This window comes from Aotus nancymaae, unplaced genomic scaffold (assembly GCF_030222135.1).
Source record: "Aotus nancymaae isolate 86718 unplaced genomic scaffold, 86718_ANA_hifiasm-v0.15.2.pri h1tg000158l, whole genome shotgun sequence".
NCBI lineage: Eukaryota > Metazoa > Chordata > Mammalia > Primates > Aotidae > Aotus > Aotus nancymaae.
This window is the reverse complement of record NW_026988573.1, coordinates 1,999,638-2,024,501: the sequence shown is the minus strand read 5'-3', so window position 1 is coordinate 2,024,501 and position 24,864 is coordinate 1,999,638. Positions and strand designations below refer to the sequence as shown.

Genomic DNA, 24,864 nt, shown 5'->3' with positions numbered 1-24,864 from the left:
ATGCCCTAGAAGAGCTGCCAGCACAGTGGTGGCAGCAGGACTTTGGAGAAGCGCCCTTCGTCTCTGCCTACCTGCCTACCACTGTCAATAATTAGCACACAGGTATGTAGCGAAGAGCTGAAAATCAATATAAAACATGTACATTATTAGCACAAATAGATGACATTCCTAAGGCTACTGTAAAAACCCAGGACTGTCCTGCAGGGCGCACTGGCACACCAGACGCCACCCCACCACCAGGGACAAAGCCACAGGGCGGCTGCCCTCCCACCCCACCAACAGCTACGTTTTAAGAAATTCTCACAGGACAAAATTAGAAGACATGAAAATTTTTATTTTCAAAAAGAAAGTATTTTTACATAAATCTACAACAGAATTCAAATGTAGAAAAAATAAACTATATTCAGGGATACAGCACTCAGCACAGCACAGCCCTCCCCGGAGTGGGTTTCCCCCCCCAGAATGAGACTGCAGGAGCCTCACAGCCCCCGGGGTGCCCCAGAGCAGGGCAGCTGCACAACAGGCGGCAAATGCGGGGTGCCCAGACCCTGAGCGCCAAAGACAAACATCAACCCATTTTGTCGTGGCAACTCACTTCTTAGCCCAGGTCCCTCATCTGTACACCTCATCAGAAACAGAGGGGCAGGGGAAACCGTGGGACAGGCATCTCCAGATGCCCAGGTAATCCCCCCTTCGCCTCTGCCACTAGAGAACCCCCAGGAGAGCCCACCTGACAAACCCCCACCTCCTCCCTGGGCCGGTGCAACCACAAACCTGGAGGACTCACCCAGAACTCCAGGCCCTGACAGAGGCAGAGCTGGCTGGGCTCTGGGGCCAGGGCCATTTGCAGACCCAGGACCCGGGCTGGCTTCCTGGAGCACCAAGGCCCACCCTGCCCCAAAGCCCTGTCCCGTGGGACAGACCCAGGCACCCTGCCCTCAGCCACCCACTCTGCCCTCACCGTGCATGGCAGCCCTCACCACAAAGGTCTCCACAGACAGGCTCAGGTTTCAGCCTTGCTCCCCAAAGACTCCTGCTCAGCCTCCGCCATAAACCGCTGTGCAGGTGAGCACCGGGAAGCCACGCGGCCAGGAGCAGAGGTGGGCGGCGGGCGAGGGCTGGGATGGCGAGGCTCTCACTTAGCACCCAATCCCTTCAGGAGCCGCTCCTGGGGCTGCCGGGAGACGGGAACCCGAGGGGCAGCGCTGGCTCTGCAGCCCTCACGAGGCACGTTAGTCCCACTGGCATATGGCCTGGAGTGATGGATGCAGGGAGCCTTCCCATGCCACGGGTGTCCCCAACATCCCAACGGGAGCCCATCAGGAGCTTGGCTCCTCTGCAACTAAGAACCCCCCACCCTGCCCCTCCCCCAGCAACACTGAGCACAGCCTACAAGGGGAGGCGTCTTCAGACAGCAGGTGCGGCCAGCCAGGGCGCCTCCTTTCCTTCCCGGAGAAGGAAAGGGAGCCTTTCTCCAAGACGGCCACGTAGTGACGCGCTGCACAAGGACGCGCTTCCCACAACTGTCCACAAAACCCCACCTTTTTATTACAGTCTGCGGTGCTCTTGTTGCAGGGACACTGGTGAGACAGACAGAAGCGCCGTGTGCGATGACCGTGCTGCCGTGCGTGGGCCACGAAGGGCTCTTTACACAGAAAACCACACACGACGCTGTGCTTTCCAGAAAGACGCGGACACCAGGAACGGCTATGGCAGGAACGGAGGAGTCAGGGCCGCAGCCCGGGGCGGCTACGCAGCAGAGAATGGGGGCAGCCGGCTGCCGGGGTCACAGTGGCGGTGACCAGCCACGGCGTGCACTGGGTCATGAATATCAAAACGATACAGAATGTTTACTGAAAAAACACAACGCATGATAAATTGAACTTTACCCTTTTGTAATAAAAAATTAAAAACTTGTGTTGACTGTTTTGCACACAACAGGCTAGGAACTTCTCCCTAGACAGTGTTAGAATTGGCAAGAAATGTCACCAGCAACTTTTAGAACCTTCCGGTGCTCCACACCTTCCGCTCGGCCAAATCATCTTCCAAGAGGAGGCTCACATCCGGCCCCGCCCTGACCCCAGGCGCAGGCCCGGGGGACCAGCTCTGAGACACCACGTTTCTTGCCAATCCGGGTCAACTTCCTGACAGTCTCTCGCGCGGAAGCAAGGGGACTTAGCAGTCACTCTTCCACAGTTTAATTGTTTTGTCATTTTCTAGCGCAGCAGAGGCGATGATATTTTCTGTTGGGTGACAAGCTGTTGAAATCACAACATCTGAAAACAAAGACACAGTCAGAAACAGAGCTGTCCCTGTGCCTTGGGTTGTGGGTACCATCTCAGACTGAGCTCCACTGTCCCCCAGAAACGCTGGTAGCGCCTGCACACCACCCAGGGGGTCTCAGGGCAAGCACCCACTGCCTACCCTCAACACAAGGAAGCCAGGAGAGGGGGGCGAGGGAACAGCAGCCGGTACCAGGGTGACATAGCGGGGAGGGCGGGCGGTGGGTGGAAGGCAGCAGGAAGAGCCACCCCGCCGGTAGAACAGGATACCCCCATGCCCCCACCAGCAGCAGCAGCAGCAGCTCGGCACCCACAGGGAGGAACATGGCAGCAGGACTGGCTGAGAGGCTGGCGTGCAGGGACCCCAGTCAGACCATCCCTCGAGGCCCTCAGTCCTTTGTCGACCACATCCCTCTTTCACTCAGGACCCTGAGCCATCCACTCTCACCGCCTCCCACCACTGCTGAGCCCCAGAGTGCCCTCAGGGCTGGCTCTGTCACAGCAAGGACAAGTCCACCCCCAAAGCAGGACGGTCAGATCTAACAGGCTGGTGCAAGGTCAGTCACATCAAAGGGTTTACAGCTCCTACGTAAACCAAACAAACCCCAGAATGCTGGCGAGGACGCAGGGGAAGGCCCAGGCCCACCGTGGAGTGTGAGCGCTGACGCTGGGTGGCGGCACACTTGCAGGCTGGGTGGAGCTGCTCACACGGAGGGAGAAGCGTCTCCCAGATTTCCACAGGGGCTCCACGCCCCTGCTGTCACTGGCCCGATGAGATATGGAAACGCAGGGGCCAGAGGGTGAGGGGCAGCTGGGACTGGGGAGGGGGCGACCTAGGTGGCTTAGGAACTGGCACTGCCGCAGGGCCCACTTGGCTGTGAGCAGCCGGGGTCTCTCTGGGAGAGGAACAGGTATTCCTGAAAGGAACCAGAGCCTCTAGAATGGGGCAGTGATGATCTCACTATCCTCGACCCAGGAAACGGAGCTGGCTGCGAAGTGGGAGAGGCTGCACCACCTCAAGTCCCAGAGCCACACACACTTCCAGACCAGAATGCCTGGCAGAACGGGAAGAAACGGGGTTCAAGCCAGGAGCCCTGGGTCTGAGTCGGCAGCGGCCCTGACCACCTCTATGCCTTGGGCAAGAGCTCTTAGCAGCGGCTCCTAAACGGGGCCAGAGGAGGAAGAGGGGAGACAGCACCCAAGCAGACCACGCTTCACTTGCAGGAACCGTCCCCACATAAACAAGCGCTCACCTGTGTGGCCTTGTAATTTCTGTACAATCTCTTTCGTCTGAAGGTTCCAGATGTAAACAAGGTTATCCTCCGAGCCAGACACAATCCACTAGGTAAGGACAAGCAGGGAAGAGAGGGCGAGGAAAAGCGGGTCAGAGAGTATGCATGCGGGACAGTCTCCAGTTATGCCCTGCCCCAATCCCACCTCGCAGGTGGCTGCGGCCCTGAACACATCCAAAAAAGCCCTGCCCGCACCCCCCTGACCAGGCATGAGGCTTCCTCTCCAAGGGGGCCAGCCCCGCCTGCTCTACCCCAGCACTGGCCTCGTTCCAAGAACCCGGGTGCCTGCCTGCCCCAGGGGAGGCTTCCAGGCTGGAAGATGTTTTCTCGGGTCGCCCTTTTCTGAGTCTGTGTGTGCTGCTGAGAATCTCCCCCGGTCTAAGACAGGAGCATCGAGACCAGGGTGGGTGTCAGGAAAACATGCTCCCCTCTCTGCTGGGGCGGGCGGACAACAGCCTCGGAGCCAGCGCGTCCACCCAGGGACACCCTGAGTGCACAGAGCTCCACCTGCCGGGTCCCTGCTCCCTCAGAAGGTATGAGCTAAGCACTGCCAGCAGCGCCTGACACCAGACCGCCTGCCTCTGTGAAGGAGACGGACCTAGAAGCAAGCGAGGCAAGGTGTCCGCGGTACCTGGCGCAGTACATTTTGGTTCAAACACAGGAAATTCGTTTTGTGGGAGCAGAAAAGCATCTCTGGAAGAAAGCAACCTGTAACAGGCGTGACCTCTCGGGAGAGGAAGCTGGGAACGGGCGAGACGCTTCTCGGTTATGGGAGACTCACCTTCCCGCCAGTAACAGAGAAATTGGCAAATATGCAGTATTTCTCATTCTTGTGGCCCGTGTAGGTCTTCAGGCACTGAAACGACAGGGGACAGGCTGGTCACAGAGTCGTGGTTCCCCTTGATTTGGGATAATTCTACATTCTAAGCAAAGCGTTTTATAAAACACTGACTACACTTAGTTCTGAAAAGCACTCTAAATATTACATGTACAAGCACAAAACCCACATGATCAAAGCTTTAACTGGCAGACTGCCACCCTACAAATACCCAAGTCATTCAGGAATCCGCACCAAACCCAGTGGAGATGGCTCTCTGAGCTCCCCTCCTTCGTCATCACCGGGGCCAGCTCTGTCCCCGCCAGAGGCTATGACCCAGGGACGGTGCCCAACTTGGGCCCAAGCTGGCGGGAGCTCACCTTCCCCTTGCTGTAGTCCCAGAGCTTCAGAGTGCTGTAAGACAGAAAGCGGGGTGAGGGGCATGTCCAGACGCAGCCCTTCTGTCCCCACACCCAACTCTGCAGCCTCTACGTCACGGCCACCATCAGTGCCAGGTGCAAAGCCAGCAGGGGTGGAACCCCCTTCTCCTTCAGGGTGAGGAGCCCCTCAGGCCCAAAGTCCAGCGACCTGATGACGTGAAAGCCTCAAGTATTTGTAGTTCCAAGAGAGACTTTAACAGGAAGCTGATGGGTGCTATCATTCCCGACTTGGTCATCCTCAGAGTGGGGAGGAAGTTCTCTTGGTTGAAACAGGTTTTATCACCCAACCACACAGCCCTCAGAGGACTGGGGTCGAGGCTGGGAGCCACAGGGCTGAGGGTGCACCCATGGGAAGGGACAGCCCAGGAGGGCGTCAGCTTTGTGAGAGGTAAGATCAAGGTGCTCAGAGGTCAGAACCAGAAACGGCTTTGGAGGCCCCTGGCCTGCCCACTCCTTCATGTGGGACAGGTGGGCCTGCCCAGGCCACAGTCACATAGTCGCTCAACCAGAAAACCGACCCTAATTCCTCCTTTAGTCGGACCTAAGGTTCAGCCTCAGGAAGGGATGGGCAGAGGCCTGCCCTCCGGCCTAACAGCCCACTCCCCAGAAGCTGAAGCTCCAGCAGGAGCCTGGACCCCGTACCAAGCCCACACCATGCCCTCCGAAGGCTCACGCTGGCGTCTCTGGTTGGGGAGGCCACCCGCCCGCCCCCACGGCCCCATGCAGCACTCACTTGTCCAGCGTGGCCGCCAGGATGTATTTGCCATTCGGGGAGAACTTCACGAAAGAGACTGGGGGGTTGTCATCATCTGCAATAAAAACAGACAGGTGACACAGGGCGGGCACTGACAACTGGGCAGGGACAGGAGGTGTATGCTCCCCGTCACCCAAGCATGACATCTTAGTGAGGCTGCCACCACTTGTGCCAGCACCACCACCCCTCGGCGCCCCGAAGGGTGGCCTAACCACCGCACACCAGCCGTGAGCAGGTTCCTGACACCTCAAACCCATGCCCTGGGCGTCCCTCGACACCAGACTTTAGAAACACAGGCCTCCTCGGGCACTGGGCCATGGGCACTCTCAGGCATTGCCTGCCTCACAGGGGATGGACGTGATTGGAGTATCCACAGCTCAACACAGGATGACTCCACCAGCAGCAAGGAGAGCTGGGAAAGTCACCTCTGAAATTCTCCTTTAGGAAGTCATCGAAGCAAGGGGCATTCATGCCCACAAGACCAACCTGTTTGCTGCACACCCACAGCTAATGCCCAGGCCTATCAGCTGGACCCACAGCCCTAGGAGCGGGGCAGAGCAGAGCTGCTCTTTCTCACACAGCTGAAAAAGTCAGAGTTTCCAGGAGGTGACAACCCCATAACCCTCACAACGGGAGGAAGGTGCTTCCCCTCACCTGGGTGAGGAGGGAATCCCAAGGAAAATGTGCCCCAGTGCAGGCCCCATCCCTGGGCCCCGTCAGAGCCCCCGAGCATGTGCAGGCACGGGTGTGTCCCAAGCACCGGGGAGGACGCGGCCCTCGGCATTACCACCACGGGGATGCCCGGCCTCGCCAGGCACCCGCCGTCTCCGCTCCCTCAGCCCGGTCACACACACTGAAAAGGCACGGGAGGCACTGTGAGGCCATGCAGGACCACACCACAACACACAGCCAGGCAAGCCAAGGTCACAGTGAAGGCCGGGGGGCCGGGCTCCCTTAACGCAGCTGATGGCATGTGGCCCAACATGCCTAACCCAGGCTGCCTGGACAGAGCATCACGGAGAACGCATCAGCCCACCTGCCTCAGTCCTTCAACGGTCTAACTCGCTAGACCTGAGAAGACGCCGATGGAAAAACTGCTCCACAGCGACCCCTCCGCGCTGCGCCCCTTGGCTCAGGGGCACACAAAACCACCTGTGCCTGGGCACGAATCCTGGTCCGTGTACCTGCTTGCTGTGGAGCTCTGGGCTAGCAAATGGGCCTCTCTGCAGGAGGAGGACACCCCTCCCCGCAGGGTGGCCGTGAGGGTCATGTGCACTCACACGACAGCGAGGCACACAGCTGAGCACAGGTGGCCCAGGCAGGGGACACCAGGGGCAGTGTGATCTCGCTCACAGGGATGCATGGCAAAAGGCTGGCCCCACAAGGCTGGAAGCTACAAAGACCGCCCTGGCAAGGGAACTCATGCTGAAGTCCAGGCCTCCTGAGCCTCAGAGGTGACAAAGTGAAAATGAGGCCCACAGGGTGGTGTCCTTACAACAGGACATTTGGACACACGGAAGCACCAGGGACACCGGTGTGAAGCCAGGGTAAGGCAGCATCTCTAAGCCAAGGAGAGGCCTCCTAAAGCCTGACTGCGGCCTCCAGAACTCTGGGGAAACACATTTCTGCCGCTGAAAACCTCCCAGTCTATGGTGCTTGGTCTCAGCCGGCCCAGCAGGCTACAACAGACAGGGGACCGGGGAGCAGGGGAAGAAGGGCGCAAAAGGGGCGCCTCCCCACACGTGGGTCCATCCCCCGCATCCTCGCCACCCAGCTACCCCTTCAAGGGGCAACCCATCCCACACTTCTAACCTAGGCCTCTCAAACATGAACACCCCCCGGATGAAAACCCTTCCACCCCCTCCTGCAGGCCCTGCAAGGGGCAGCTGAAACCCCGGGCCATCACAGACCCTCTGGCTACACCCTGCCCGGCAGCCAGCCTTCCCATCCACGCCATGCCATGTCCCTCCTTCCCCTCCTCCCCCAGGTGTGGAGTCCTCCGTGCTCCCAGGGCACCTCCATCCATCTCGGCAGCACCAGCAGCAGATGGGTGTGTATCAGGGCAGGTGCTCAGCCCCGCCTACTCAAGGAACAATCCGAGAGGCTGGCACGATAGCAGGGGCCTGAAGCCAGGAGGCGATGGGGGTGCCCAGAGGACGCCAGTGAGCGGCCAGAGTGAGGCCTGTCAGCACAGGCTGAGGAGCCCCAGACTGGCCCGAGAGAAGAAAGGCCACGGCAGGAACATTTCACTCGAAGGAGCGACAGAGCCAGCAAGTGGTCAGAAGGAGCTGGCGGGAAGGGTCAGACAAGCAGGAAGGTTCCTCCCGCAGGGGCAGGCCCAGGGCAGAGCGGGGAGGATGAGCTAGTGAAGAACAGGGGCAGGGAACACAGCGGGCCAAGAGCCGCACTCACCGATGAGTGTCTTCAGGCACTGGCCGGAGGCGGTGTCCCAGATGCGACTTCAAAGCAAAGAGAAAAAAAGTGTAAGCAGGCAAGTTAGGATCACGCGAGGGCTGCTGGGAATCAGATCTCAGTTTTGGGCCAAGCACGCTTTTCCTGATGTGTTTTTTTAAAAGTTATGCTTCACCCATTTAACAGTCATTCTCTTCTATTCTAGGGACAAAGACTAAACACTATACACACAAACAGAAACAGGCCACACACGCCGCACACGCACAGACCGTGTGTGGGGACCGCTGGATCTCTTTCCCACAAGCCGCGGTTTACCCCAACACAGAGGGGAAGCCTGTCACTCTCTCTACCTCCCTGGCCAAGGAGAAGGGCACCACAGCCCAGGGCTTCTCCTGCCACACACATGCAAGCAGGGAGAGGGGGCTCTTTGTTAAATAAAAATGTAAGAGTATTGTAAGCGGTTTTCTGGACTACTCCCAGAAGGGATGGGCCAGGCATTTACACTGTTCCAATTCCAGGGTTTCTGTGATTTCTGCCCATACAGACACATTCTGGAAGCAGAGCCCACTGTTAGCACCCACACTTCCACCGCACAGATGTCAGCAGCAGGGCACAGGCTTGGGACAGACGTGGACAAACTGTTCCTCAAGCCCAAGACTCCATGGCCGCCATGCAGGGTCCCTCCATCTCTCACCCATGGATAAGCCGGCCTCTGCGAGGGCCCCGGTGCACTCCACTCTGCACACCCCCATCCTGTTCCGCCCGCACTTCAGTCATCCAGGACGGGACCACAGTGGACCTCAGCCACTTCAGGGTGTTAAAATCCAGAGCAGCAACTCTCCTCCCAACTCTGCATCTTCTCAGTTCTCTCAGCAACAGTTCCGTCCTGCGTCCCGTGGACCTTAAATTCACTGCCTCCGGCTCCACAAGCACCCACAGGGCCTCTCCGGGAGCTGCCGGGGCCACGAGGGCCTGGTCTCCTAACCTCACACCTCGAGTGTCCTTTCAGTTCCGCTTCCCGTATCCTCCACAAGTCCTGCTCTTTCTCAGTAGCTGCATTCCTGAACATCTTAGCATTTTCGTCACTGTTAAACTGGGAACATTTTTCCCATCTTCTAACTGGCAATTCCCAGTATAAAGAAGAACAGTCCATTTTCAAGCAGTGATGGCACTAAATGCGAGATCACACCACGTAGCCAGCAGGGCTGCGGTTCCAGGCCCGGACTCCAGAGCTGACACGCGGTCTGGGTCCTGCGCTCACCAACTGAGGGACGTGTGTCCCTGCCTCAAAAGCAAGGCTGACAGTGCCCATGTCAGAGGGTTAAAGGTTTGAAAAGCACCGTGTCGGTGGCTTCTAAATTTTTTTTTTATTTTTTTAAAATGGAATCTTGCTCTGTGGTCCAGGCTGGAATGCAGTGGCAGGATCTCAGCTCACAAAAAACTCCACCTCCCAGGTTCAAGTGATTCTCCTCCCCTAGCCTCCAGAGTAGCTAGGACTACATGCCCGGCTGATTTTTGTATTTCTGGTAGAGACAGGGTTTCGCCATGCTGGCCAGGCTGGTTTCAAACTCCTGACCGCATGATCTACCCACCTTGTCCTTACAAAGTGCTGGGATTATGGGCGTGAGCCACTGCATCCGGCCCCTATCTACAAAGATGTGTCTCTCTATTCAGTTTTCATACGACTATTATTTTCATTTTCTTACATTAGCTAGAAACTCCCAACAATGCTGAGTACCACAGGAAATAGGCATGCCTGTCTCGCTTCTGATTTTCACAGAAATAGTTTTAGCATGTCACCACCTATGATGAAAATTACTAGTTACCAGTGAGTAATCAACAATACTGGCCTATCTTGCTAAAGGGTGGACCTCTACTCACAGGGACCTTTAACACCGTTCATCTGTTGGTACAACTAGATAATAGGTTTCCTGATGTTTGTGTTATAATCCTTTCATTATTTAATAATGAATACTGAACTGCTCGGCTGTGGAAATTCCTTTCTGTGCATGCGGCTCAGAGGCCTACTACTTCCTCTGGAACCCTGGCATCAGGATTCGTTAGTGAGTTGCCCTCTCTGGTTTTCCTTTGGGACCAGTAATCAAAGCTTAGGTAGCAAGGTCATGCTAAATCCTAAGAAATAAACCAGGGAGCTCCCTCCCATCTGTGATCTGGAAAAGTTTGGAGCTTAGCAGTTCGATATTTAACTGGATTCAAGTATAAGGTCACAGGGAATGATGTTATTTTTAGGCCTTCCAGCCTCTTCAGCAGTGGCTGGTCCCTCCAGGAGCCATGCCTTGGGTCCCTTTAGAAGTGTGGACGAGGCTTGCTGCTGCAGCCTGAGGCCACTCAGCCTGGACAAGCTTCTTTCTCCTGCAGCGTTTCCACCCACTTCCTATTTCTAATCTGGTTAATTTTGCTTTTTACATTACGGGTGTAAAGGGTCTTAATCACCAGTCTCATCAAAGAATACACCTTATTTCATCAGTGTCCTCATTTGTTCCCCATTTCCCTGATTTCCCTGGTACACTTCTGATTTCTTTAAAAAGTTCTTAGAGCTGGGTCCATGAGTAATTCTGAGACTGTCCCGTGCTCACTTCCCTGTTGGTGACACATACACAGAGGGGCTGGGAGGGTGGCACCAGAGAGGCCCTGGCAGCTCCATGCTCCCCCATAGCTCACCCTGTGCGCCCCTTCCCTCTGGCTGTTCCCAAATTGTATCCTTTATAATAAGCTGCTAAATGGTCAAGTGTAATCCATGGCTTTAACCATGGCCACTACTGGCCAATGTGGGGCTCCATATGACTTCATTTTTGCCACAGCACATCCCAGTGACCTCAGCCCCAAACGCCATCACAGTGCTGAAACTGCAGCTTGAACCTTGCAAGGTAATGGCCAGGAAGTGTGTGCCGTAGAGTCCATGGGAAGCCTGGTGGTCAGGTGCAGCTCTGACTCCGACCCTCTCCCACCAGACCCACCAGACCCGTCTACTCAAGACCGATGAGGGGACCATGCATGGTGACTACAGCTGGGACCCCTGGGGACCCCTTGCCAACAGTCACTGCAGTCAGACTGGGAAACAGATTTCGAGTGTGCGTGTCCACCTGAGGGTTCCCTGCAAGAAGTCCTAGTAAGGTCTTCAATTCAGCCAGTAGCTGCCACCGTCCCCCTCCTCCCTAGTGACCAATCTGAACAAGTTACGATGCTGTCTGCCCCACATCCAAAACACAGTCTAAACACTCCACTCCCGCCACATGCTCCCACTAGACATTTCGCTGAGTTCACATCTGCCGCTCCACTGCCCTGTCTCCTGAGGAGTGCTGGACACCGAGATTGCCAAGTCCAAGTGCTACAAACAACACCTGCTGAGACCTACGTGTGCTTTCTGCAGGAGGCCGTCCCTCTTCCTCCTGCCCTTCTCTATGCTGTCATCTGCTCAGATTCACCTGCCCGGGATGGTGACACTTCCTCACCAGGCACAATAGCACACTCAACATCCTCCCGTTCAAACACCTATTCTCCATGAGCATGTGAAGTGCACGTGTCAGTGTCTACATGGAGCTGAAGTCTGATGGAGGAGGCCCTCCCTGACCCACCCTAATGACAGCCACATCCTCCGAGGCACACCGCCCCATCACCTGTGCCGTCAACCCCGAAACTGCTGTGCGTATCTGCTGATGTGTCTGCAGTGTGGCCAGCAAAGAAGCTTCAGAAGTTAAGGACTTGGGTCTTTTGTCACTGCTGTACCTCCAGATGCAGGAACAGTGCAAGAGCTGGCCCTCAGTAAGTACTCACTGATTAATGAAGCAAAATGCTTTCACTTACCAGAGACCATCATAGCTACTTGAAACTATCAAGGATCCATCACGATTAAAGTGAACCTAAGAATGGAGGAGGGAGAAGAGACAAAACCTTACTTTCAAGTTATGGACACAACTGCTTCTTACCTGATCTCAAAAAAAAAAACAACAACAAAACTGGGATGTTAGTTACTGTTTTCTTTTCGTTCGATCCTTGGTTTGTTTTTTCTTTAGTGTGGCGCCAGGCTGGAGTGCAGTATCACAATCTCGGCTCACTGCAACCTCTACCTCCTGGGTTCAAGAGATTCTCGTGCCTCAGCCTCCTGAAGAGCCGGGATTACAGGCACCCGCCACCACGCCCAGCTAATGTTTGTATTTTTATTAGAGATAGAGTTTCACCATGTTGGCCAGGCTGGTCTCAAACTCCTGACCTCGTGATCCGCCCACCTCAGTTAGCCTCCTAAAGTGCTGGGATTACAGGCCTGAGCCAACTCGCCCGGCCAAGATATATTGTTGCAAAGAAACAAACACAACCAACAAAGTCCCACTCCGCCTCATAAAAAGAGCAGCAGCTTCTGTCTATCTGCCCTGCTGTGAGGACAGCTTGACAGGGTTATTACAGTTAAAAATCATTTCCCATGGCTTAATAGTAATAAAATGAAATGATACAAAGTCAGGAGAGAAGCCAAGATCCACTACCAGTAGAAGAAACAGCGCATGCGGCTACGGAAACAGGCCGAGGAGAGCGTGGAGAAGAGAGCTGATAACACACAGAGGTCCTCAAGACCCACGAGGTCCTCAAGACCCACGAGGTCCTGGCCGCAGCCCAACAAAGAAACCGCAAGCTGACAACAATCCCTGTCTTATAACCGATCTGCTTGGGTTTTCCTTTCTTTTTTTCCAACTGAATCTTAGAACAAACGGATTCAAAATCCACAATGTCAGGAGTCAGAGGTTCATCATAAATTTCTATCATTTTTATTTGAGCCTCCAGACACTGCCATGTGTCCCCAGAGGCAAATCCACATGCATCAGAGGCATCTTCAAGCAGTTACAGCAGAGACCACTAGGCCCCAACCCCAGGGCTTCTGATGTGACCAGTCCAGGCCGGGGCCCAAGAACATGAATTTCGAACAGGTCGCCGGGGCATTCTGTCTGCTGCTGCGCCCGGAGAAGCACTAGGCTAGACTCTGCAAGAGCCCGCCAGCCACGTGCCACTCTAACTGTTCTAGCAGTTACATTAGAAAAGCTTAAAAGACGGGTGAAACTAGTTTGATAGCGCATAACCCAATGTATCTAAAACATTATTTCAACACAATCAACGCAAAAAGTTATTACAAGACACTTGTTATTCTTTTTTTATAGCAGGTCTATGAAACCTGCAAGTACCTCACACAGCCCTCAGCTCTGGGTCACCATGCAGCTGGCAGCCTCCGCGCTGGGCATGTGGGTGCCGCGGCCCTGGAAGACATTCTCCAGCAGACGCAGAGAGGGGAGTACTTGTTTCTGCTGACAGGCTGCTCCACTGTAATCATCTGGTCGGCAGCCTCTCAAAGTGCTTCTCTAACGCACAGTGATCAATCTAACCACATTCACCCCTGCCTTTAAATCTGCAAAACCATCTTTTATCAAGACCATCCGCTGGATGGTAGTGAGTCAGCTCAGGTCCCCAGAGCTCACAAGGCCAACTCCATGCTTGCCTTGCTCAGTTTCTTCACCGCATCCAAACGCTACCCGCTGGCAAACAGGGCCCGGCTCTGCCATCCACCCACGCTGAGGCGCAAGGGGCGACACAGCCCATCCCCTGCATTCCAGCAGCAGGCTGCCAGAAAAGTTAAGTGCTAGGGAGAACTAGATAAGGCAGGCCGGTCTTGGTCTCACGGTGGCTCACATCTGTAATCCAAGCACTTTGGGAGGGCGAGGCGGGTGGATCACCTGAGGCCAGGAATTGGAGACCAGCCTGGCCAACATGGCAAAACCCTGTCTCTACAAAAAATACAAAACTTAGTCGGGTGTGTTAGTAGTCTCAGCTACTCAGGAGACTGAGGCAGGAGAATCACTTGAACCCAGGAGTCAGAGGTTGCAGTGAGCCAAGATCATGCCACTGCACTCCAGCCTGGGTGACTGAGTGAGAGCCTGTCTCAAGAAAAAAAGAAATAGTTAAGAAATAGATAAGGCAACCAGTCAGAACCCAGCTGGGGATAGCAAGACCCCTCTGCTAGGGGTCCAAGTGCTCTGGAGAGCCGACTTGGGCAGACAAGCACTAGCAGAAGCTCAAGAGCAAGAAAAACACAGGTCTTGGGTTCAACAAGGACGTGAGGGCTATGGATGATGGGGGTCAGCAGCAGCCCTTGGCCAAGGAGCCCCGGCCAGAGAGGGCAAACCCGGATTGAGGAAGGACAGGGATAGGGGGCAGTAAAAAGGGGGCCACATGCCTCAAAGTCTCTAAGGCTGTAAAATGTACCTATGAAAAAGCTAAACACATCCCCTGACTGCTGCATTTGCCCTTCCAAGGCCATCCTGCAGAAACTGTCTCAGATGCACAGAAAGCCGTGCAAACAGGATCCCTCTGCACTCCTTTCTGCCTAAGTGAGAATTACACATAAGCACCCACTGAGAGGCGACAGGCAGAGTCCCTGCTCACACAGCAGGCCCACGCCAGCAGTCCAAGGACACAGATGTGCGCAGACATCAAAAGTGGCCCAGGCCGGGCGCAGTGGCTCATGCCTGTAATCCCAGCACTTTGGGAGATCAAGACCAGCCTGGCCAACATGGTGAATCCCCACGTGTACTAAAAATACAAAATTAGTCAGGCGTGGTGGTGGGCATCTGTAATCAATCCCAGCTACTCAGGAGGCTGAGTCAGGAGAACCGCTTGAACCCAGGAGGTAGAGGCTGCAGTGAGCCAAGATCGCACCACTGCACTCTAGCCTGGGCAACAGAGTGAGACTCCATATCAAAAAAAAAAAAAAAAAAGCCCCAAAACCTCTCTGCAGTGGAGGCAGCTGCGGAACAGCAGCTGTGGTCTCCAGTACCAGTTATTTATAGGACAGGAATGAGCCACCCTGGAAACTACACACCTGAAAAACAAAGCAGAAGACCACAGAGGGATAGACTTCATCTCCTGGCAGCTGACCCCAGGGGTGGCTCAGGGAACTGATGTTCTACCTCCCACATTTGGTCACCTTTTTAGTTTCTTTTTTAAGATACAGGGTTTCGTTCTGTCACCCAGGCTGGAGTGCAGTGGTGTGATCTTGCTCACCACAGCCTCAAACTCCTGGGCCCGAGCAATCCTTCCACCCTGTCCTCCCGAGTAGCTGGGACCACAGGCTCACATCACTTTGCCTGGCTAATTTTTTGCTTTTTGTATAGAGACGGGGTCTCACTATGTTACGCAGGCTGATCTCAAACTCCTGGTCTCCAAGGATCCTCCTCCCTCAGCTTCTCACAGTGCTGGAGTCACAGGTGGGAGGCATGGCACTCACCCTGGTTTGGTTTGTTCTTAATGAGCAACACCACTTTTGTAGGAGAAAGAGAAAGATCCTACCCATCACCTACGAGTCCCACATGCAGCTCTCTTTGGCCACTAGGATGCTCACAGAATTCTTTCTTCCAACTCTAAGGCAGCCAGGTGAACCCCTTTCTCAGGTGACTTCACAAGTGCTCATTTGTCAATCCCAGTCTGAAAGTGGCTCTGCTGTGACCCAAGGTGCCCCCGGAGGGCAGGAGACTGACACCAAGGGGCTGGGCCCGCGAGCACACAGTGGCATGCACAGGGCCACAAGGCGCCATCCCCACAGCAAACAGCCTCCCCAGAGCAGTGACTCTGGGCCTGCAAGGGTCACATGGCCCAGCTGTGTGCGAGGCTGATCCCGCGATCCCGCCTCAGCCTGACACACTATCTGTCCTGTCTGCATCAGGGCTTTGCCCACCATCTCACTTGGGCAAAGCCTTCCAAGGGTAAAAATGCTTAAACCCCTTCACCGCCAAGATAACAGGAAGTGAAAGGGACATGGGCAGGCAGCAGGGGACGGACGATGCACCCACCATTCCTTCTGCTTCTCAACGAAGGGCAGGCTTGGCCCTGAAACTACCTCATGAGCTTTGTTAACAAAAGAACCTTCTGGCCACTTTGTGAAATGGAGCAGTTTATGATACCGCGTAGTTTAACTCTAGGGCATTTGTTGCCAAGGCTGGAGTGCAGTGGCACATTCTCTGCTCACTGCAACCTCCGCCTCCCGAGTTCAAGAGATGCTCCAGCCTTAGCCTCCCCAGTAGCTGAGATTACAAGCACCCACCACCCTGCCTGGTTAATTTCTGTATCTTTAGTAGACGATATTTCACTGTGTTGGCCGGGCTGGTCTCAAACTTCTGACCTCAAGCAATCCACCACGCCCAACCTCTTGGTCATCTGTTTTGCACAGTGGCATGGCAACAGCAAAATGGCAGGACACGTCCCTGTGCAGAGCCTGTTCTCCAGCTTCCAACAGTTCCCACAGGACTGGGTCATCCCCGCCCATCCAGTCAAAGCTAATTCCACTCAAAACTCACACTTCACCCCTGCTCCCACTCCCAGTGCCCTTCTCTGCCTGCACCCTTCTTGTCCCATGCATCCGTTCAAGGTGCACTGCCCCCTGAATGCTTGTGGCCACCGCCCCCACAGCCTGCTCGAAGGGCCCCTTGGTACTCACCACAGGGCACCCCACTGACACCTCACCACCCCGTCGCCATCCCTCCGCTGCACACGGGACTCATCTCTCAGGTCCCAGCCTCCAGCCTAATTGCTTTAGACTTTGGCATAACAGCAGGAATCAGTTAGGCACAGGCCACACCCAGGCTTATGTCCACCAGGGAGACAGCTGGCCACATCCAGTGTCAGGGGGACGCACTGCCAACACCACCCCATCTGTGTCAGAGCAACTTACGGCCGAGACTGGATCTGAGTGAGCCGGCAAAGTCTTGAGGCACTTCCCTGTTTTCACATCCCATATCCTCACACTTTCATCAAACTGAATAAAAGGAAGAGATTAGAGTGATTTTTACAGGGAAGGGAGAGGAGACAAACCTCCCCAGAACCCAAGAGCTCCGAGCCCCTCCTCCCCACAAGCAGCACAGAAGAGACGCAGGGCCCACCTGCCTTCTCCATGGTTGCCAAAACCAAATTCAACAACCCTCCCACATCTGACACGACCACCCCCAGGGAAGACACCCAGCCACACTTACGGATCCTGAGACAATAAGGTTGGACTGGGGATTGAAGTTACAGCAAAAGACATAATTACTGTGTCCCTTCAGGGTTTTTAGACATTTTCCCTAAAACAGAGTATTACTGGGATTATTCCAGTGGATCTTTCTGGAAACAACAGTATCAGATCACAGTCATCAATGCCTCACAGCTCAGAGCATGCCCGCCCACCCACCAGTGATTGGCTGATCCCCAAGTCCACTCAGTCTCCGCCCACCCACCCTGCCTGACGCCCCGTGCCCCTGCAGCCAGTCTTCCCCGGAGAGGAGCACTGAGTGTTGCTTACCGAGCTCACGTCCCATATCTTTAGGGTTTTGTCATCTGAGGCGGAAACAAGAAGGTTAGAATCTGACGACCAGGCTACATCGGATATTCCCTTGGGGAGAAAAAACAGGGTCAGTAACTTGGACAGAGTAACTTGGGCAGTAAGAGGACAGAATAGGACCTGTGGGCAAAATCCCAAACATCCCCACTGCCCTCAGGAAATCCTCTTACTAGCGTTAACCTTACAAAAGACACACTGCAGGGGAGGAAAACAGCAGGCTTTCTGCAGCTCTGCCAGCCTCACAGACACTCATCTGGGGAAGTCACGTGTATCTGGCATTAAATAGAATATCTGGGAGGCCGAGGAGAGTGGATCATGAGGTCAAGAGATCGAGACCATCCTGGCCGACAAGGTAAAACCCTGTCTCAACTAAAAATACAAAAATTGGCTGGGTGTGGTGGCGCATGCCTGTATTCCCAGCTACTCAGGAGGTTGAAGCAGGAGAATCACTTGAACATAGAAGGCGGAGATTGCAGTGAGCTGAGATCATGCCGCCACTACACTCCAGCCTGGCAACAGAGCGAGACTCCATCTCAAAAAAAAGAGAGGAAAAAAGAGGGGGAAAACTTAAACCTGAACACACCATTCTCAAAACAGCCCTGACCACTTGCTCATTGGAGCTACACTGTTCAACAGTCAACTTCATTGCACAGGGCTGAAACCTACCAGCTTGTGACCAGATATGGTTTTCTCAAATTTCCCATCATATGCGCCCCAAATTTTAATGAGTTTGTCAGCAGCTGAAAGAAAACAAAAGAATCTGAGGCTAGGAGCAGGCCACAGTTGTCCAGTCATCCAGAGTCCAAAGTCTGGGCTTTTCCCACATGAGCCCCTGGTGATCAGCATGAACCCCACAGCTCAGAACCCATTCAGCACGGCCACGTGCCAGAGATGACCAGCCCCCTTCTCCTCCCTCCCCGGGCCCACGGGCAATTTCAACCAGCTCTGAGGTCACAGTTCCAGGAGGAGACACATCACCCGCTGCGGCCCGGAGCAGGAGGTGAGGAAGCAAGCCGCCCCCTCGATGGTTTCTGGTCTGCAGCCCAGACTGCCTCTTCCAGCAGCTAAGGGCCTCAGTGCTACGTACATGAACTCGCCAGCCACTCTCCATTCGGGCTGAACTTCACGGAGGACACCGCTTTGGTGTGCCCAGCAAGTGTAAACTTGAGAGCGTAGTTTGGCTTCACGGGTGTAGGCTGCAGGAGAGATCAGTTAGCAAAAATCACCACCACTGTGCGTTCCGCTCGTGACCAGTTTGGATTCAGCTCAGATCTTTATAGCTCCAAAACCACATGACCAGTGCCTTCCATCAATTTCTATGTGGCATCACTTTTCAGATGGAACAGATCTAAATCTGAGCCCACTACTTCCCGCTGAGACCTCAGTACCAACAGCACCAGCCGAGCCAGAAACGTCTGAGGCCCCCTCAAGGCACGACCCCACCTCAAACCCACCTCTGATCCTGCTACAGCACAGGAGGCCCCTCCAGCCCCGACCTTGGTCCAGCGAGCCCCACCCCCCACCTGCCCCGCAACACACCTGAGGCCCCGCTCCCTTTGCTAAAGGTCTACAAGAGGGTCTGCAGCTCTGCCTGTGCATCAGATCGCAGTCGGGGTGGGGGCAATTATGAAGAAATGTTTTTTGGGTCCTACAGAGACTCTTACCATCAGGACCAAGAATCTGTATTTTTGATAAAGCTTCCCTCCTCCAGGTGACGGATTTGGGATACCTGACACAGCAGGTCACAAGCATTCATTAGGTATGTGGTCAGGAAATAAAAAATAGCAGTGACCTTTAACTGAGCAGGGAAGGCTAGACTTAGGAGTGTGAAATGTTTCAAGAATCTCTAAGCGTTATTTGCCCCCGAAAACACCACAGGGCTCCTGGGCACGCACCTTACTCTGAGTGGCAGATGACGAAGGGGTCGGCTGTGCTCTGGCGGCCTCGGTCTCGGGCTTCTTCTCCTCCGTTGCCATGGCTGGCGCTGGTCACACGGGGGATGTGGACGGAGGGTCCCAGTGGCAGAGGCAGTCTGCTGAGCAGAACAGGGGCCGAGGCCAAGTCACACAGGGGATGTGGATGGAGGGTCCCAGTGGCAGAGGCAGTCTGCTGAGCAGAACAGGGGCCGAGGCCAAGTCACACAGGGGATGTGGACGGAGGGCCCCAGTGGCAGAGGCAGTCTGCTGAGCAGAACAGGGGCCGAGGCCAAGTCACACAGGCAATGTGGACGGAGGGTCCCAGTGGCAGAGGCAGTCTGCTGAGCAGAACAGGGGCCGAGGCCAAGTCACACAGGGGATGTGGATGGAGGGTCCCAGTGGCAGAGGCAGTCTGCTGAGCAGAACAGGGGCCGAGGCCAAGTCACACAGGCAATGTGGACGGAGGGCCCCAGTGGCAGAGGCAGTCTGCTGAGCAGAACAGGGGATGTGGACGGAGGGTCCCAGTGGCAGAGGCAGTCTGCTGAACAGAACAGGGGCCGAGGCCAAGTCACACAGGGGATGTGGATGGAGGGTCCCAGTGGCAGAGGCAGTCTGCTGAGCAGAACAGGGGATGTGGACGGAGGGTCCCAGTGGCAGAGGCAGTCTGCTGAGCAGAACAGGGGATGTGGATGGAGGGTCCCAGTGGCAGAGGCAGTCTGCTGAGCAGAACAGGGGCCGAGGCCAAGTCACACAGGGGATGTGGACGGAGGGTCCCAGTGGCAGAGGCAGTCTGCTGAGCAGAACAGGGGCCCAAGGCCAAGAAACAAGCCACAGTTTTTAAAAATGGATTTTCAGGAAAAAGGATTTAAAGAAAAACGTTTGACTATCAATTGAGCCCTGTAGCAAACAAACCATTCCAAACTGAGGACCCTATTAATTACCCAAAGTCCTTGCTAATACTTTCTAGCTGCTCTGCTGAGACACCTGCTCTCGCCACTTTTGTAATCATCAAAGCCCCCGCCCTCAAGGGTGCTTCCTATTTTGTCATCCAGAAGTCTGTAGGAATGCAGCAGTTTGTGCAAACAAAATGCAATTTTCTTCAAAGAGCCCTGGACACGGCTGGGCGTGGTGGTTCATGCCTATAATCTCAGCACTTTGGGAGGCTGAGGCAGGCGGATCACGAGGTCAGGAGTTTGAGACCAACCTGGCCAGTATCGTGAAACCCCGACTCTACTAAAAATACAAAAAAAAAAATTAGCCAGGCGTGGTGGCACGTGCCTGTAATCCCAGGAGGCTCAGGCAGGAGAATTACTTGAACCGGGAGGTGGAGGGTGCGGTGGGCCGAGATCGCGCCATTGCACTCCAACCTGGGCAACAAGAGTGAAACTCGGTCTCAAAAAAAAAAAAAAAGCCCTGGACACATTATAAAAAGAACAGCAAAAGGTTTCCTGACAGTAAGCTAACACACCAAATGACAAAAGGCAGCTTCAAGGGTGCAGAAGTTTGGGAGCACAGCCAAATCCTAAAACGCACCCAGTGATGCAATCACGTTCACAGCCGTGCTTGAAGGCACAAGCGCAGGCACCCAGCGGTCTGCGCCTCAAGGGTGGGCTCCGGTGCCTCCATGCACAGGCTGCAGGCACGAGGCTGCCTTCCAGAATGCTAACAGCTCACAGGTCTCACCCCCAGTGAGGAGCTACAAAACCCAGCGAAGGGTGCGAGCCAGAGCCAGCTCTGCCTGCTGGAATTCCCACATCCTGCCTCCTGGAAAAGCAGCCTCAAGTACACCAGCGATATTCTACGAGCAAGACTGATACTGCAGGGGAATGAAAAAAGACTGCAGTTCAGCCGGTTTCAGCTTGACAATAAAAATTACCCAAAATCTGTCCAGTAAGCAGCTAGTTTCCTCTAACGCGAGAATTGATCCATTACTTGAATACATCTCATAAAAGCACAACAGGTTATTCTGAAAGGAGGCACAGCATTATTAAAAAAGAAAGCCACTGGGACATGCTTGCAAATACCACTGGCCGTCAGAATCTCGGAGGCTAGCCCTACCATCCTTCTAATGAGTTTCCACACTGTGCATTCTAGCTTGGAGCTCGAAAGCGAAATCTTGCAAGGCTGCTTGTAACATTAAAGCGAAATGGAAGGCATCGAAAAGAGCACGTCTCAAAGTCTTCACACAAGAGGAAGGCAGAGAAACTACAACACTCGCTTTACAGAGAACAGGTGTGGCCACAGAGCCATTTCACCTGCAGCAAGGATTCCCCGCGCAAGGATGGATCACGCTGCATCTAAAGCCTGAGCATCACTCACACACTCACACACACACACACACACACACACACACACACACGAGTGGGGAAGGGGAGGGGCAGGCCCTGTAGAGCTGCCCAGGGTACAAAGTGCCAGTACAAAGCCAGTCCTTGGTAAGTGCCGGCTACGTGGTGCCTGTCAGTGCAACCTGGCCATGACAATTTAACCCAGCTGCTGCCTTCTCCCTGGCACGCTTAATACAGGGAGAGGGAGGAGCTAAGGAAATCCAAGCAAAAAGCTGCAAAGTCCGCTGCAAAGGTCCTAGCGTGAGACAGCCAAGTCAGGGTAAGAGCTGAGTGAAGTGTGGCCATGCCCTACCCAAGTGAAACACCAGAGGAACAGAAGGCAGAACAGGCAGCTCAGAGGGCCGGGCAGCTCCAGTCAGCCTTCTACTCACCTAGGTGAGTCTAGATGCCTGAGACACCCTCAGGCAAGGCACAGCAGACCGGTGGTTTTAAAAAAGGAGCTCAAACCCTCCTAGCTCAAGCCCAACCCACCCCACCCTTTGGGCTCAAAAAACTAACTTGTAAAAGAAACAAAAAAAACCCTTAACCTGACTGTTAAGAATACTGTTTCTAGACCCTACACACCCACTGGTTTCTACCTCAGTGCTGGGGTCTAGGCTTGGAATTTTCTTTATTTTTGAGTCCAGGCTGGAGTGCAGTGGTAAGATCTTGGCTCACTACAACCTCCGCCTCCGGGGTTCAAGCGATTTTCGTGCTCAGCCTCCAGAGTAGCTGGGATTACAGGCGAGCACCACCATACCCGGCTAAGTTTTTGTATTTTAGTAAAGACGGGGTTTTGCCATGTTGCCCAGGCTGATCTCGAACTCCTGAGCTCAGGCAATCTGCCCGCCTCAGCCTCCCGAAGTGCTGGATTACAGGTGTGAGCCACTGCGCACAGCCCAAAGCTTGGCATTTTCATAAACACCCAGGACTTTCTGTGAACAATCATTTTAAGGGAACAGGAAGGTTGGAGACTTGATCCTGAGAACGTGGGGGCCAAGAAGGTTCCACGCAGGGTGATGAGGAGTTGACCCCCCGCCCAGGTGCGGCCTGGCTCCTCCTAGCAGCTGCCGCTTTTCATCCAGGTAAGCCTGACCACCTGAAGCCCAGCAACTAAAGCTCAGTATGCTCTCCTGGGCTGGATGCCACCGGCGGATTCCAGAGTCCCTCAGTCCCCGAGGTGGAGCCCAGGAATCGGCCTGCGGCATGCAGTCCAGGAGAGCATGCTGCGTGCAGACGGGAATGAATCTGCATCCCAAACACCAGCCAGGTGGCCGGCCCGACAGCGGTGGGAACCCGGCGCTCCGCATCTCAGGTCCTGGACAGGCTCCCGGCCTGGGTCCTTCGCTTACCCATCTGTCTCCCCCACCGGCTAGCACGGCACCTGCCCAGGTCACAGCGTAAGCATTTGGGAGACGGGAAAACGGATCTGGGTGGCTGGAAACTTGCATGCGAAACAGCAGGGAGAGTCGTTAGCGGGAAGTAACAGCCCGACCTCCGTCTAGTCCGGGAACGTAACCGCTCAAGATGGCTCTCGCAGACCGGCCAGGACTGGTCTGCGGCCCCGCGCGAGGAGGCGCGGGGGACCCTCCGTTCAGGACCGAGGACCCGAACCCCAGGACCCCACCTAGCAAGGTGCAGCCTGGCTGCCTCCGGTTGGGGTGAGCGGCGGGAGCGGGCTGGGGCGTTTCTACGAAGGGAAGCGCCACGTCTGGGGACTGAGTGGCTCGTGGGTCTGGTCCTTCCCTGGAGGTGGAGGGAGAGGAGCGATGTGAGGCCGGGCGCGCCGCCTGAGGGAGAGGCCCCAGTGCCTGCGCTCGGGCCTTGTCAGCGGCCCGCCGGGGAATCGGAGGTGGGGGCGCCGGTGGGGGCGGGCGGGGTGCACGGGCCTGTGCGCGCGGCCGTCCACCGAGGAGCCCGTGAGGGGGTCCCGGGCGGGGCCACCGCAGTGGGGGCAGCGCCGGGGGCTGGGCCTGGCCGGAGGCCCGGCAGGGAACACGTGCGGCGGCCGGGGACGATGCGGGGGCTTCCGGCGCCGTCCCACTCCCCGCCTCGTGCCCCCCGGGCCGGGCGGCTGCCCACTTACCTGCCGGGCCGCGGCGGCGGGGCCGGGCGCTCGGGACGTTGCTTCGGCCGCCTCCTGGGCGGGAGCGCGGACTCTGCGCGACAAGGCGGCAGCTCAGGCGGGCGCCAGGCGGCGGGGGCGCAGTGCGCGTGCGCGAGGGGAGGGGGCGTTGTCCGAAGGCGGGGCGAGCGCACAAAGCCGGCCTCTCGGAGAACCGCTACGGGCCGCGGCTGCGGCCAGAATGCCTCGGGCAGGCCCAACGCTTTAAAGGAACAGCACCGGGACCGCGCTTCCCGCTTAAAAGCTTTAATCCCCGAATTCGGCTGCCGCAGGCCCTTCTAATGCACTTCCTAAAAATGGAAGTATAATAATACATCCAGGAAAGTGCTAGTGTGCCCTCGCGTTTCCACAGACTGAGCACGCCCTGCACACCGGGACAAGAGGCCCTCCGGGACCTGCGCAGGTGGCGTCGCCTGCGTTGTCCCCGGAATCGAGGCGGACCGGGGCACCTCCCCGGGCGACCAGGCCCCTTCTGGATCATCGCCGGTACGGATGAGAGCGGCACTGGGCGTTTGGAAAGCACCTGGGGCCGCGCCCGGGAGCACTGCCCCCCATGTGGCCGCCCACCCCGGGCGGGCAGGATGACTCCGGCCCATTTGGAAGCCCCAGAGCCTGCGCGTTCACTGAGCTCGGAAGCCCGGGCTGCGCCTCCCCGCGGGACCGGCTGCTCTTCCCGCCTCTGCAGGCACAGAGTCCGCGGTGCGCGCACCTGCTCCTCCCCAGCCCCGTGGACTGGGAGAGCCGCGCTGGAGACACCCGCGCCCGCTCCGCAGTGGGGAAATTCACTTCGCACAGGGCTCTCTGGAGCCAACCCTTTCCTCCTGGGCGGGCGTTTTCACCTCCGGGTACAAGGGGATGGTCCCCAGAGGAGGACCCCGGGGCTTAAGGAGAAGCTGCGGCCCGGTCGTCTGGCCTTGACTGCTGTGCATTCTCGCCTCCTGCTTCACTCCTTAGAGCCTTGGAGGTAGGCACGGCCTCCCTACCCGCTCAGCTAGGTCTGTGGGAAGAATAACATGCAGTCTCTTATTCTGCAATTAAAAATGGGAACACAGAATATGACACAGGAACCCGTGCAAACAAAGGGACAGAGCATTTGAAATAAAAATGTCCAGGGAGAGTGAGGTGTGCGGTT

General features: G+C 55.8%; 1 protein-coding gene across 1 annotated transcript; it reads right to left on the bottom strand.

Moving 5' to 3' along the window:
- Nucleotides 1-1,878: 1,878 nt before the first annotated feature.
- Nucleotides 1,879-19,472, bottom strand: WDR5 (WD repeat domain 5). The gene is made up of 13 exons (XM_064371728.1): nt 19,263-19,472; nt 18,455-18,563; nt 18,034-18,107; nt 17,329-17,418; nt 17,021-17,110; nt 16,723-16,806; nt 11,823-11,878; nt 7,998-8,044; nt 5,565-5,640; nt 4,772-4,805; nt 4,356-4,430; nt 3,536-3,623; nt 1,879-2,276 (listed from the first exon to the last, which is right to left on the bottom strand). Exons 1-13 carry the CDS (start codon nt 19,341-19,343, stop codon nt 2,176-2,178), a joined length of 1,005 nt encoding a protein of 334 aa, XP_064227798.1. The 5' UTR covers nt 19,344-19,472; the 3' UTR covers nt 1,879-2,175.
- Nucleotides 19,473-24,864: the final 5,392 nt, after the last annotated feature.

Bases quoted from the DNA above. Each gene is read 5' to 3' on its own strand.
- WDR5 (XM_064371728.1), bottom strand. From the start codon at position 19,343: ATGGCAACGGAGGAGAAGAAGCCCGAGACCGAGGCCGCCAGAGCACAG. The intron at 5,641-7,997 runs GTGAGTGCGGCT...TTTTTATTGCAG, and splicing joins GTGCCTGAAGACACTCATCG to ATGATGACAACCCCCCAGTC. The intron at 4,806-5,564 runs GTGAGTGCTGCA...TCTGTCTTACAG, and splicing joins CTGGCGGCCACGCTGGACAA to CACTCTGAAGCTCTGGGACT.